Source organism: Rhinopithecus roxellana, chromosome 4 (assembly GCF_007565055.1).
Source record: "Rhinopithecus roxellana isolate Shanxi Qingling chromosome 4, ASM756505v1, whole genome shotgun sequence".
Classification (NCBI taxonomy): domain Eukaryota; kingdom Metazoa; phylum Chordata; class Mammalia; order Primates; family Cercopithecidae; genus Rhinopithecus; species Rhinopithecus roxellana.
Genome location: NC_044552.1, coordinates 144,634,697 through 144,648,405, shown reverse-complemented (window position 1 = coordinate 144,648,405; position 13,709 = coordinate 144,634,697). Strand labels below are relative to the sequence as shown.

General features: G+C 36.1%; 1 protein-coding gene across 1 annotated transcript in view; it reads left to right on the top strand.

The window, feature by feature from the left end:
- UTRN (utrophin) overlaps nucleotides 1-13,709 on the top strand; it is a 603,735-nt gene that overhangs the window by 550,497 nt on the left and 39,529 nt on the right. Inside the window, 1 exon segment of the mRNA XM_030928184.1 lies at nucleotides 8,296-8,432. Coding sequence (XP_030784044.1) covers nucleotides 8,296-8,432 — 137 coding nt within the window.

Sequence of the window (13,709 nt, the reverse complement as noted above, 5' to 3'; positions counted from 1 at the left end):
TGTGCTGCTTTGTGGGTCTTCAGGGATAATAGTAAGAGTCCTTTAAGCTGACCTAGTAAAGCTGGTTATTCAAGGATCACTTGATTATGAATACTGGGGGGTTAGCTTTTCTACATTCTAGATTCTTCTATACCTTATCCTTGCTGCTCCTTGTGATACATATCAGTGAAAAGGGAACTTTCAGCCATATATTAATGCTTTTGAAGTTCAGTAGTGCATAGACTTCAGCATAAAGTAAGATTATACACTTTGCAACATGAACAGGGACATATAGAAGGATACACATACATTCATATAGAGATACACAAACTCAAGCAAAAGATATAGTAACTCTAAATTATGTCCCATGTGAAGTATCTATATTTGTTCTCTATGAAGGATAAAATGTCAAGAAAATTTAAAATTTCCTAACTGTATTTTGGTTGGTAAAATACAATCTCAAAAGTAAAAAATTATTTGATTTTGCCTTACAAGTGATTTTCTTTAGGGTTTTTCTTTAGGGTTTTGCTACAAATAGATGTATCATAGGGTAAATTTCATAATTCAGTGATACTTTCCATATTTTATTCATTTATATTAGTTGGTGGAGAACAAGTAAAAAATTGATTAATTCTTATTATACAGGTAAATTTTCATTGTCTTACGGCTACTTAATAGCAGTACAGTGGAGTAAAGTACATTTTCAGAATTCACATGCCCACTTGTCTGTGTAGGTTCAGTTCTAAAATGTTTTTCACAGTGAGTCACCATCATTAGCTTTCCAAAAATGACAGTTTGAAGGACAACCCTAATTTGTATATGTGAATTTGTATGTGCTTGTTGAAAATCAGTCCAGAGGCATCTGGGGAAGATAGTGGTAGCATGGCTTCAGAGTTTCTTCATATCTTTTGACTTTGCCATTTTCCTTCCATTTCTAAAGTAGTTACATTTATAAAGAGATATTTGTAAAGAGAACAGCTAGACAGCAAAACTAAAATGTACAATGTTTGCAACCAAACTAGATGACAAGAGAGATCCAAAATAAACCCAGGTGGCGACAAGCCACCACCAGCCACAAAACGTACAAGACATCACTGCCTGTGTGAGAGAAAAGAGAAGGAAGTAAGGGTGCCTAAGAACTGGATAGCCCCCAAAATAGGCAACAGATATTTAATGGAAAGCTGGCTTGAGAGCAGTGCTAAACCTGGAAGGGTTTTGCCATGCACAGAGACTAGGGTAAAAAGGTGTGACATTTCTAGAATGCTCTTGCCTGCTGTGAGCTCTCAGACTGCACCTATCAGGGCTTCCTGCTAGAAAGAAGGTCTCACGCTGAGCAAAACTTCTGGGAACAGAATCAACATGGAGCATCTCAAGGCAACAGAAATGAAAGGAGAAGGCCTAGTCCAAAATGTGCATGTGTGCTGGTAGAGGGTATGCGGGAACAGGACCAGGAAATCCCAAACTCAAGTACTGCTATGAATGGAATGTATATATCTCCCAAAAATTCATGGGTTGAAATCTAATCCCTGGCGCGATAGTGTTAGGAGATGGGGCCTTGGAAGCCATTAGGTCATGACGATGGAGCTGTCATGAATGAAATTAGTGCATTCATAAAAGTGACCCCAGGGAGCTCTCTCTTCCCTTCCACCATGGGAGGACACAGTGAGAAGATGGCTGTATATGACCCAGGAAGCAGATTCATTGGACAACAAATCTGCCAAACCTTTGATCTTGGACTTTCCAGCCTCCAGAACTGTGAGAGATAAATTCCTGCTGTTTAATTTAAGCCACTCAGTCTATAGTATTCTGTTATAGCAGACTGAATAGATTGAGACACATACTGTAATTGTAAATACCACACAAAAGCAAAAAAAGAGGAATCTCTGTGAAGTTAGAAAAACTTTCCTCAATCTCACTTCTTTATAAAAGTTTAGGAAAATTAATTATACAACCAAAAAAAAAAAAAAAAAAATTTAGCAACAAAAGTATCAAGACCAAATCTCGTAAAAGCAATTTTAAGAAAAAGAGATAAGGAACAAAATTATATCATGACAAATAAAGCATGCCAGTGTAACTACTTTATGAATGGGGGGAAAATAGAAAAGTGAATCTATATTTTAATGTTTTCACTAATCATATGGGTGGTAGTATTGGTATTAGTGTTCTAAGACTATTATGTACGTAATACGAAAAAAAGCAAATGAATAATTATGGGATTGTCTAGGTCTTTCATCTCTTGTGTCCTTAAGAACCAGATTTTTGGTTTTGAAAAAATGAGATAGAGGTGTATTAGAAAACAAGTTAAGTTAAATCAGAAATTTGAATTGGAATCATCAGTGTAACTTCAAGAGAAATTTCACCTTCAAATGCATATTTCCCAGCTCTGTGCAAAAGCCTATTAACACTGAAAAGGCCTAAAAGGTGTGCTTGGAACATCTTGTAATAGCAGCTAATAAGGAAGCTGTTGAAGACTGTTAGAGTCATATTAAAAGTTGCCAACTGAACTTGACGTTCAATAATGAGAATTGCAACAGATTGAAGTCCATCAAATACATTACAGTCTTTGAGTTCCTCATGATATTTAAAATGAACAAAAGCATTGATCATCTTTGGAAAATGATAAGAAACCATTTCGAGATATTGAAAATTAGTCAACACAGTCAAACATTTATCCTGACTTTTCTAAATGAGCTGTACCACAGTGTACCTAAATGTTAGATGTGGTGATGTTTCTTTATAAAAGTATGTATTAGGCAGGGTTCTCTAGAGGGTCAGAACTAGTAGGATAGATGTATATATGAATGGGAATTTAGTAAGGAGTACTGACTCACACGATCACAAGGTGAAGTCCCACAGTAGGCTGTCTGCAAGCTGAAGAGCAAGGAAGACAGTTCGAGTCCCCAGACCTCAAAAGTAGGGAAGCTTCCTACTTTTGTAGAAGTAGGAAGTGCAGACAGTGCAGCCTTCAGTCTGTGGCCAAAGGCCCAAGAGCCCCTGGCAAACTACTGGTCTAAGAGTCCAAAAGTTGAAGAACCTGGAGTTTATGTTCAAGAGCAGGAAGCATCCAGCATGGAAAAAGATGAAGGCCAGAAGACTCAGCAAGTCTGCTCTTCCATCTTCTCTTGCCTGCTTTATTCTAGCCATACTGGCATCTGATTAGATGGTGCCCACTGATTAGATGGTACCCACCCAGTTTGAGGGTGTATCTTCCTCTCCCAGTCCACTGACTCAAATGTTAATCTCCTTTGGCAACACCCTCACAGACATATCCAGGAACAGTACTTTGCATCCCTCAATCCAATCAAGTTGACACTCAATAATCACAAAGTATTCCAAGTAATACATGAAAAATGAATGATAGGATGACACCATTTTGCAATTCCCAATGAATGGATATGAACACTTAGCATGAACAGCTGCTAAGATCACATAAGAGAGATGACAGCTATTATGTACCTCCTATAACACTGCCAAATATCACTAATTGTCTTGACAAAAGTCTGATGCATTATCTGGATCAAGTTGCAGATTTGCAGGAGGTTATCAAGAGGACAGACGAAAGTGCTGAACTGTACCAAAAATAGACATTCTGTAAAATCCAGACTCTGGAAAACTCTGAAGGTCAAATTGAGTTTTCCAACAGACAAACTGTAGGGAAATGGCAGGTGTGGAGGAGGGATCTGTAAATTAAAAGTGATTTAAAATATATCAGATTTTTTTAAAATGAGCAAAACCAGTTAAGGATAGACATTGGAGTGATAAAACTATTTTTAAAACATAATTCAAGTTATGAACTACTTCAGAAAATGAAGTTGATGGTAATAATGGAGAAAGGAAGAGAATTGTCCCTGAAAGGGGTTCTCGAATGTGCAGCAGTGTTCTGTTTTCCGACTGAGGTGGTATATTGATAATATTTCATTAAGCCATACATTTTTGTGTATATATTTTGTTTCACTTTAAGATAAAAAGAATTATAAAAATAAATCAGTCTAGCCACCAAAACTTTATGAATGGCTATCTCTGGATGGTCAAATAGCTGGCAATTTTTTATTTTTATTCCTTCATGTATATTTTATTTTTCTTTCTAGTTGTACTGACACCAAATATGTGTTACATATGCCATTTAAATCTTTTTTAAGTAGCTGGGACTGCAGGCACATGCTATCATGGCTAGCATTTTTTCTTTAATTTTTTTTTAATTTTTTTTTTTAGAGAGACGGGGTTTTGCCGTGTTGCTCAGGCTGGTCTCGAGCTCCTGAGTTCAAGCAATCTACCCTCACAAAGTGGTAGGATTACAGGTGTGAGCCACTGCATCCAGCCTATTTATAAAATGACATTTTAATACAATTAAAAAAAAAAAACCAACCACATGTCATCTAAGCAGTACTTTATTTAAAATGAAGGAAAAATTTAGGATGCAATATTAGATATTTTAGTCAATGGCGATGGATTCTTTCTCTTTCAAAACTTAAAACAGTTCCATTTTTCTAAAGACTCAGGCTTTCAAAAACATTTTTTTCCTTCCTGAACTTGGTTGGAGTCCATCAAAGGCTTAGTGTGAGTTTGCTTAGGCTTCAAAACCCTGATGATAATCTCCTTGAGAGGCCATGATGGTTAAATGAGATTGAAGGAAAACAATTTATAAGGTACAAGGTCCTATGCTAACATGTTACCCTTGTGTTTGATCTAATGGGATCTGCAAAATCTGTTCTCCTTGTCTTACAGGAATAAACAGAAACCGAATTTCCAAAAAATGCATTTAAAATGTTGGGTAATTTGTGTAGTAAAGAGTGTTCCTTTCAATTTTATCTTTCTATCGTAATATCAAAAGTTATTTGCTTAAAAATTAGAAAAATGTATTGTACCTAGTGTAAAGATAGAGTTGAGTTTGGTTATATTTATTATGGTAAGTGGGTGGTTCTCTTTTTTTCTTTGTTTCTTTCTTTTTCTTTTTTTTAAACAAACCATTACTTTAGCATTTTAAAATAGAAAAATATTAGGTACTACCATTATATAATAAAAGCCGGACCAAGTATATATAAATGTTTTAACATTTTCGGTGTAAAAATGGGTTAAATTCATTTTATTGGCTCTACCCCAGCTGAAGAATTACATTCTGATAACCTGAATATAATCTCTAATTCCTTGGGATGAATTGCTTTTCACTTTTTCTTTTAATATTGCATAAAGTTTGTGGCACTAGTGAGTTAATGCTCTTAGATTACAACTCTTCATGCTAGCTTTTCCCCAAGGAAATAAGCTATTGCTGAGTGAATGTGTACTATTTTAAAAAGTATATAAATATGAGTATTATTAGCAACTCTAATTTCAGTAACTGCTATAACTTTTTGGGACAGCAAGTAGTTGTTGGTTATTTTGTGCATGGGATAGAGAGGGATTGTTTTTGTTTATTGGTTTGTTTTGCTTTGGTCTTTCATGTCTTGAAAATATTTAGCTAAAGAATGTATGCTGTGGAATTGAACTTGCACTTCTGAATAATTTGTCATTTTTTTCACAAGCCAGATTTCATGTTGGAACTCAGATATACATAAACTAGAAGAACTGATGCTAAGTAAAAGAAGCAAGTCATAGAAGACCATGTATTATATTAATTTGTTTATATGAAATGTCCAGAATAAGCGGATTCGTAGAGAAAGTAGATTAATGCTTGCCACGGGTTGTGGGAGGAGAAGGGTCATGGGTACAGAGTTTCTCTTTGGGGTGATGAAAATGATCTGTAATTGGATAGTGATGATGGTTTTTTTAACTTTACGAATACACTGAAAACCACTGAAGTGTAAACTGAACCATACCCTTTCTGAAGTACACTGGGTAAGGGGCCTGATGCCTTGCCCACCTGGCCTTTTCTCCCACCCACTCACTGCACTCAGGGCTGTGAGTTGAAGACCTGAATATGGCTTGAAAATCACTGGCCTAAGAGATCAAAACTTTTGCATTGCTAGGTATGGAGTTTACTCCCAAGTAAAAGCTGGAGTCCATTGCTCATTAAGTATTTCTCTCTATATTAACAGTGTACTAAGAGCAGACAAAGAAATAAATTGGGTCATACATGCTTATCCTTACACACAGGTCTTCTTTATACATTTCTATTATGGAAACTTCTCTTTTTTTCCTTCCTTACCAAAACATTTAGGGTAACCATATCTCTAAACTAAATTATCTGCAGTTGTGATAACCATTGCAAAAGATGTGAAAATCATTTATAGTAGATGATATATCCTTTTGGCTTTATTCTGAAACCCAGATACTCCTTCTCTAAAAGGTTCCTTATTTGCTCCCAACTACAATCTGGTTCTTTTTTTTTTTTTTTTTTTTTTTTCCTTTTCTGCCTGGTAAGAGCTGAATACCCTCAAACGGTCAAATCTTATAACAACCCTTTTTCCTCCACAGGGTTTCCTTGAATTATGTTTCTTTTCATGAATAGCTTTTTCTTCTGCACTTTTGCTTTGCATTTGGGAAGGCCTATTTCCATATAACTGCAGATCATTATGTAGTCAATATTCAGTTATTCGGGAAAAGATTGATCATTGTGAATCTGATGGCAAGGCCTGGTGATAGCATGGGGCTGGCACTTTGTTGCAAGTTTTGGTTTTGTCAATGTAAAAACTGATAAATTTTAAATGATAAGTAGCTGCATCTTAATCATGCCTCATCTCTGCTTTGCAAGCCGAGAGAATCAAAAGTTCCCTTAATTATTTACTAGAAGCAGACATGTTTTGATAGAATGGGAACAGATAGAAAGTGGCAAAACTATATAGGGGTTGACTCAGAACTTAGTTGTTTTCGAAAATTGTTTGTTTGTTTTGCTTTGTTTTGTTTTGTTTTTTTTTAATTTTTGGCTGGGTGTAGTAGCTCATACCTGTAATCCCAGCACTTTGGGAATCTGAGGCAGGTGAATCACTTGAGATCAGGAGCCTGGCCAACATGGTGAAACCCCGTCTACTAAAAATACAAAAATTAACTGGATGTGGTGGTGCACACCTGTAGTCCCAGCTACTCAGGAAGGTGAGGCATGAGAATCGCCTGAACTTGGGAGGCAGAGGTTGTAGTGAGCTGAGATCACGCCATTGCATTCCAGCTTGGGTGACAGAGCGAGACTCTGTCTCAAAAAAATAAAAAAAGTTTCTGTCCACAAAACAAGTTTCTGTGAGTCCTGGGCATGCATGTTGTGAAGGAAAAGCTGAAGGGTGGGGACAGGGAGCAGGTCACTCAGTTTCTGTGATTACAAGAAAGTTTCTCTCTCCTTCTCCTCCTCCTCCTTCTCCTTCTTCTTCTTCTCCTTCTCCTCCTCCTCCTTCTCCTCCTCCTCCTCCTCCTCCTCCTCCTCCTCCTTCTCCTCCTCTTCCCTCTCTCTTTCTGTCTCTAAGAGGAGGGATTGAGGTATAATGAGTGGTAGGTTGAGCAGTCAAGTTGGAACCAGAGGATCATGGGCTTCATTAAGTTCTATGCAGATAACGTAAATATTTTAAACACATATTCAGAAGGATCACAGTTGATATCTGTATTGCAAAGAGAAACTAGAATTGTGATGTACAGTAGAAAACTGGGGCTTGGAGAGCAATAGTTCATGGGATAGGATGATGGGGTAGGTGGAGTTGGGGTAGTGTTAGTCCATATCACCCTAAATGATTATCAAACTAATCGTTTAGAAATACCTAAGGGAACAGTAACATTTTATACCACTATTAAAAATATGGTTCAGGTAAAATAATTATACGTCTACCTAGTTAGGAAAGGACGAAGAAATGGACAGTATTCCTTCCCAAACAGAGCACCAATATGGCCCTGCTCTTTCTCGCTTGTTTATTCTCTTTTCTTTTTCCCCGCTAGAATATATGCTGGCTTGCGTGTAGCCAGCATCAGCTATATGGCTAATTTCCATTAACTCAGCTTAGTTAAAACCATATAATAGCCACAGTACTCTGTCATCACTAAATTAATAGCAAATTAAAAATTTTTTAGTGATAAGCACCAGCCAGTAGTTTGGAAAAATTAGTTTGGAAAAATTTCCAAAACTAATTTTACTTTTTGGCCCAAGTTTTAAAATATTGGGGAAATGAGCTAGTTATGGTTTATTTTCAACAGAGAATGAAAAATTATAAACTTATCACTGTATATATTTAGTGATAAGTTCTTATTGCCGTTTTCATGAGACTGTGCTTTATTTCAAAAATGCATAAAACTACCAAAACTGTTGACATTTAATCGCATCAATTTACATCTGCTCAGATTTTTTTATAGATAGCTATTGCCTTCCATTTACTGAGAGAAGTGTAATTGTTTTCAACCTTATAGACAACGTCTGGGGAAGATGTACGAGACTTCACAAAGGTGCTTAAGAACAAGTTCAGATCAAAGAAGTACTTTGCCAAACACCCTCGACTTGGTTACCTGCCTGTCCAGACAGTTCTTGAAGGTGACAACTTAGAGACGTGAGTTTGATTTTAATATTAAATCTAGTATTAACATTTATATATGATGTTGTCTTTTTCATGTTAATAACACAAGAGAAATTGTTTAATACCAATTGCATTTTAGAGGAGGTAGATTAAACTTGGAATCAGTCTTCACAACATGAATTTTTACTATTCATTTTTGACAATGTCACAGCCAAAATTCCAATTTTAACCTTGCACATGTCCTTAACCTTTAGAAATATGTATTAATATGTCAACTTTAATACACACTGGGCATCTCTTTTGTTGATCATCGCTTTTTCTTTTTAAAAATATCTAAATTGTGGCATTATGTAGTCTTTCATTCTTTTATTTTCCTTTTTTTCCCCTTATGGGGTGTGTTTTACTATTTCTCATAGTATGTTTTATACTCCTTTTGCATCTCTAACATTATTAATCAATTTATTAATAATACTTAATCTGTTGATTCAGATATTTATGCTAAAATTCTAAAATATCACATTATGTTTATTGAAAATGAAGACAGCAAACTGAGATAGCTTCATATATTACATAAAATAGAAAAAAATTTCAATTTTAACCTTGCATGTGTCCTTAAGCTTTAAAAATATATATTAATATGTCAAACTTAATACACACTGGTGTCATCTTTTTTGTTGGTCATCTCTTTTTAAAAATACTTAAACTGTGGCATTATATAGTTTCTCATTCTTTATTTATTTATTTATTTATTTTCCTTTTTGTCCCCTTAAAGTAGGTATTTTACTATTTTTCGTAGTATGTTTTATACTCTTTTTGCATGTCTTTAATATAAATTTATTAATAATAATCTGTTGATTCAGATATTTATGCTAAAATTCTAAAATATCACAGTATGTTTCTAATCTATTTTTTATTGAAAATGAAGACAGCAAACTGAGATAGCTTCATATATTACATAAAATAGAAAAAATGTCTTCAAAGTGTGTAATTTGAGTTGTTTAGCATAGATGAAAGCTTCAAGATGGTGAAATTACTATGGGATTATAAAGCAAAGGGAATAAGAATTGATGGCCTGAAATGAAAAGAAAAAAACGTTTTCAATAACCCAGAAAAAAATGCAAAGAAGCAAATTTAAGGCACTAAACAAGTATGTGTTAAGATCAAAATAGATTTTAAATCTTTGAATTGCTTTTTCATATGTCAGCATAAATATTCCTGCTAAGGCCATTTTCTTGTGGTTGAATCTTGGGGAAAATGAACTTTTATTACTAATCATCAACAGAGTGCCTAGTTGTATAGCATAATGAAGTTCCAGTCAGAGAAAGACAGGGTCTCAGATGACTAGAAAAGAGAAACTCAAAAGTGTGAAGTTTTCTACCTTAAAAAAAGTAGAGAAAATTGTAGTAAGAAGTATACAAAATGTAAAGTCTAATTTTTGTGAAATGAAACTTTAACCTTCAAATTCATAGTTCATTTTATTTTGTACATGAGAGAAAATCAGGGAATAGTAATAGTTTATAGTGCATTGTGATAGTCAATGTCTCAAACATGTCAAAATAGAAGAATACACTATTTGGTCTGCAGACCAAAATCGATTTTTTAAAAATCCCTTAGACCTCAAACTTTGGTAAACTTATGTGCTGGTTTATCTCTTTTATTTGTGGAATGGCTAAGAAATGGAAGAAAGACCACAGCCAAAGCATAGGAGATACCTTTTTTCCTCTATAGGTAGTGTCATGTGTGTGTATACAGAAAGAAATACAATGCAAATGCATATTTAGATAGGTCCATGTATAACACATACACATACAGAATGTAAGAAAAAATTTCAACTTTATGATTACTCTGCTTGGTAACAAACTGTATACACTTAAGATATATTCTTTCCACTTGATATCAAACTGTGTACAATTAAGATCTATGTCTTTCTAAACATTCCTTTGCATACTATAATTTAGAAAAGATTTTTTTTTTCTTTTTTTTTTTTTTTTTTTTTTTTTTTGCGTCAGAGTCTCACTTTGTCGCCCAGGCTGGAGTGCAGTGGTGCAATCTCGGCTCACTGCAAGCTCCGCCTCCCGGGTTCACACCATTCTCCTGCCTCAGCCTCCTGAGTAGCTGGGACTACAGGCACCCACCACCACGCCCGGCTAATTTTTTTTTTTTTTTTTTTTTTTTTTTTTTTTTATTATACTTTAAGTTCTAGGGTACATGTGCATAACGTGCAGGTTTGTTACATATGTATACTTATGCCATGTTGGTGTGCTGCACCCATCAACTCGTCAGCACCCATCAATTCATCATTTATATCATGTATAACTCCCCAATGCAATCCCTCCCTCCTCCCCCCTCCCCCCTCCCCATGATAGGCCCCAGTGCGTGATGTTCCACTTCCCGAGTCCAAGTGATCTCATTGTTCAGTTCCCACCTATGAGTGAGAACATGCGGTGTTTGGTTTTCTGTTCTTGTGATAGTTTGCTAAGAATGATGGTTTCCAGCTGCATCCATGTCCCTACAAAGGACGCAAACTCATCCTTTTTTATGGCTGCATAGTATTCCATGGTGTATATGTGCCACATTTTCTTAATCCAGTCTGTCACAGATGGACATTTGGGTTGATTCCAAGTCTTTGCTATTGTGAATAGTGCCGCAATAAACATACGTGTGCATGTGTCTTTGTAGTAGAATAATTTATAATCCTTTGGGTATATACCCAGTAGTGGGATGGCTGGGTCATATGGTACATCTAGTTCTAGATCCTTGAGGAATTGCCATACTGTTTTCCATAATGGTTGAACTAGTTTACAATCCCACCAACAGTGTAAAAGTGTTCCTATTTCTCCACATCCTCTCCAACACCTGTTGTTTCCTGACTTTTTAATGATTGCCATTCTAACTGGTGTGAGATGGTATCTCATTGTGGTTTTGATTTGCATTTCTCTGATGGCGAGTGACGATGAGCATTTTTTCATGTGTCTGTTGGCTGTATGAATATCTTCTTTTGAGAAATGTCTGTTCATATCCTTTCCCCACTTTTTGATGGGGTTGTTTGTTTTTTTCTCGTATATTTGTTTGAGTTCTTTGTAGATTCTGGATATTAGCCCTTTGTCAGATGAGTAGGTTGCAAAAATTTTCTCCCATTCTGTAGGTTGCCTGTTCACTCTGATGGTAGTTTCTTTTGCTGTGCAAAAGCTCTTTAGTTTAATTAGATCCCATTTGTCAATTTTTGCTTTTGCTGCCGTTGCTTTTGGTGTTTTAGACATGAAGTCCTTGCCCATGCCTATGTCCTGAATGGTACTACCTAGATTTTCTTCTAGGGTTTTTATGGTATTAGGTCTAACATTTAAGTCTCTAATCCATCTTGAATTAATCTTCGTATAAGGGGTAAGGAAAGGATCCAGTTTCAGCTTTCTACTTATGGCTAGCCAATTTTCCCAGCACCATTTATTAAATAGGGAATCCTTTCCCCATTTCTTGTTTCTCTCAGGTTTGTCAAAGATCAGATGGCTGTAGATGTGCGGTATTATTTCTGAGGACTCTGTTCTGTTCCATTGGTCTATAGCTCTGTTTTGGTACCAGTACCATGCTGTTTTGGTTACTGTAGCCTTGTAGTATAGTTTGAAGTCAGGTAGCGTGACGCCTCCAGCTTTGTCCTTTTGACTTAGGATTGTCTTGGCAATGCGGGCTCTTTTTTGGTTCCATATGAACTTTAAAGCAGTTTTTTCCAATTCTGTGAAGAAACTCATTGGTAGCTTGATGGGGATGGCATTGAATCTATAAATAACCTTGGGCAGTATGGCCATTTTCACGATATTGATTCTTCCTATCCATGAGCATGGTATGTTCTTCCATTTGTTTGTGTCCTCTTTGATTTCACTGAGCAGTGGTTTGTAGTTCTCCTTGAAGAGGTCCTTTACATCCCTTGTAAGCTGGATTCCTAGGTATTTTATTCTCTTTGAAGCAATTGTGAATGGAAGTTCATTCCTGATTTGGCTCTCTGCTTGTCTCTTACTGGTGTATAAGAATGCTTGTGATTTTTGCACATTAATTTTGTATCCTGAGACTTTGCTGAAGTTGCTTATCAGCTTAAGGAGATTTTGGGCTGAGACGATGGGGTTTTCTAAATATACAATCATGTCATCTGCAAACAGGGACAATTTGACTTCTTCTTTTCCTAACTGGATACCCTTGATTTCTTTCTCTTGCCTGATTGCCCTAGCCAGAACTTCCAACACTATGTTGAATAGGAGTGGTGAGAGAGGGCATCCCTGTCTTGTGCCAGTTTTCAAAGGGAATTTTTCCAGTTTTTGCCCATTCAGTATGATATTAGCTGTGGGTTTGTCATAAATAGCTCTTATTATTTTGAGATACGTTCCATCAATACCGAATTTATTGAGCGTTTTTAGCATGAAAGGCTGTTGAATTTTGTCAAAAGCCTTTTCTGCATCTATTGAGACAATCATGTGGTTCTTGTCTTTGGTTCTGTTTATATGCTGGATTACGTTTATTGATTTGCGAATGTTGAACCAGCCTTGCATCCCAGGGATAAAGCCCACTTGATCATGGTGGATAAGCTTTTTGATGTGCTGCTGAATCCGGTTTGCCAGTATTTTATTGAGAATTTTTGCATCAATGTTCATCAGGGATATTGGTCTAAAATTCTCTTTTTTTGTTGTGTCTCTGCCAGGCTTTGGTATCAGGATGATGTTGGCCTCATAAAATGAGTTAGGGAGGATTCCCTCTTTTTCTATTGATTGGAATAGTTTCAGAAGGAATGGTACCAGCTCCTCCTTGTACCTCTGGTAGAATTCAGCTGTGAATCCATCTGGTCCTGGACTTTTTTTGGTGGGTAGGCTATTAATTGTTGCCTCAATTTCAGAGCCTGCTATTGGTCTATTCAGGGATTCAACTTCTTCCTGGTTTAGCCTTGGGAGAGTGTAAGTGTCCAGGAAATTATCCATTTCTTCTAGATTTTCTAGTTGATTTGCGTAGAGGCGTTTATAGTATTCTCTGATGGTAGTTTGTATTTCTGTGGGGTCAGTGGTGATATCCCCTTTATCATTTTTTATTGCATCTATTTGATTCCTCTCTCTTTTCTTCTTTATTAGCCTTGCTAGCGGTCTGTCAATTTTGTTGATCTTTTCAAAAAACCAACTCCTGGATTCATTGATTTTTTGGAGGGTTTTTTGTGTCTCTATCTCCTTCAGTTCGGCTCTGATCTTAGTTATTTCTTGCCTTCTGCTAGCTTTTGAATGTGTTTGCTCTTGCCTCTCTAGTTCTTTTAATTGTGATGTTAGAGTGTCAATTTTAGAT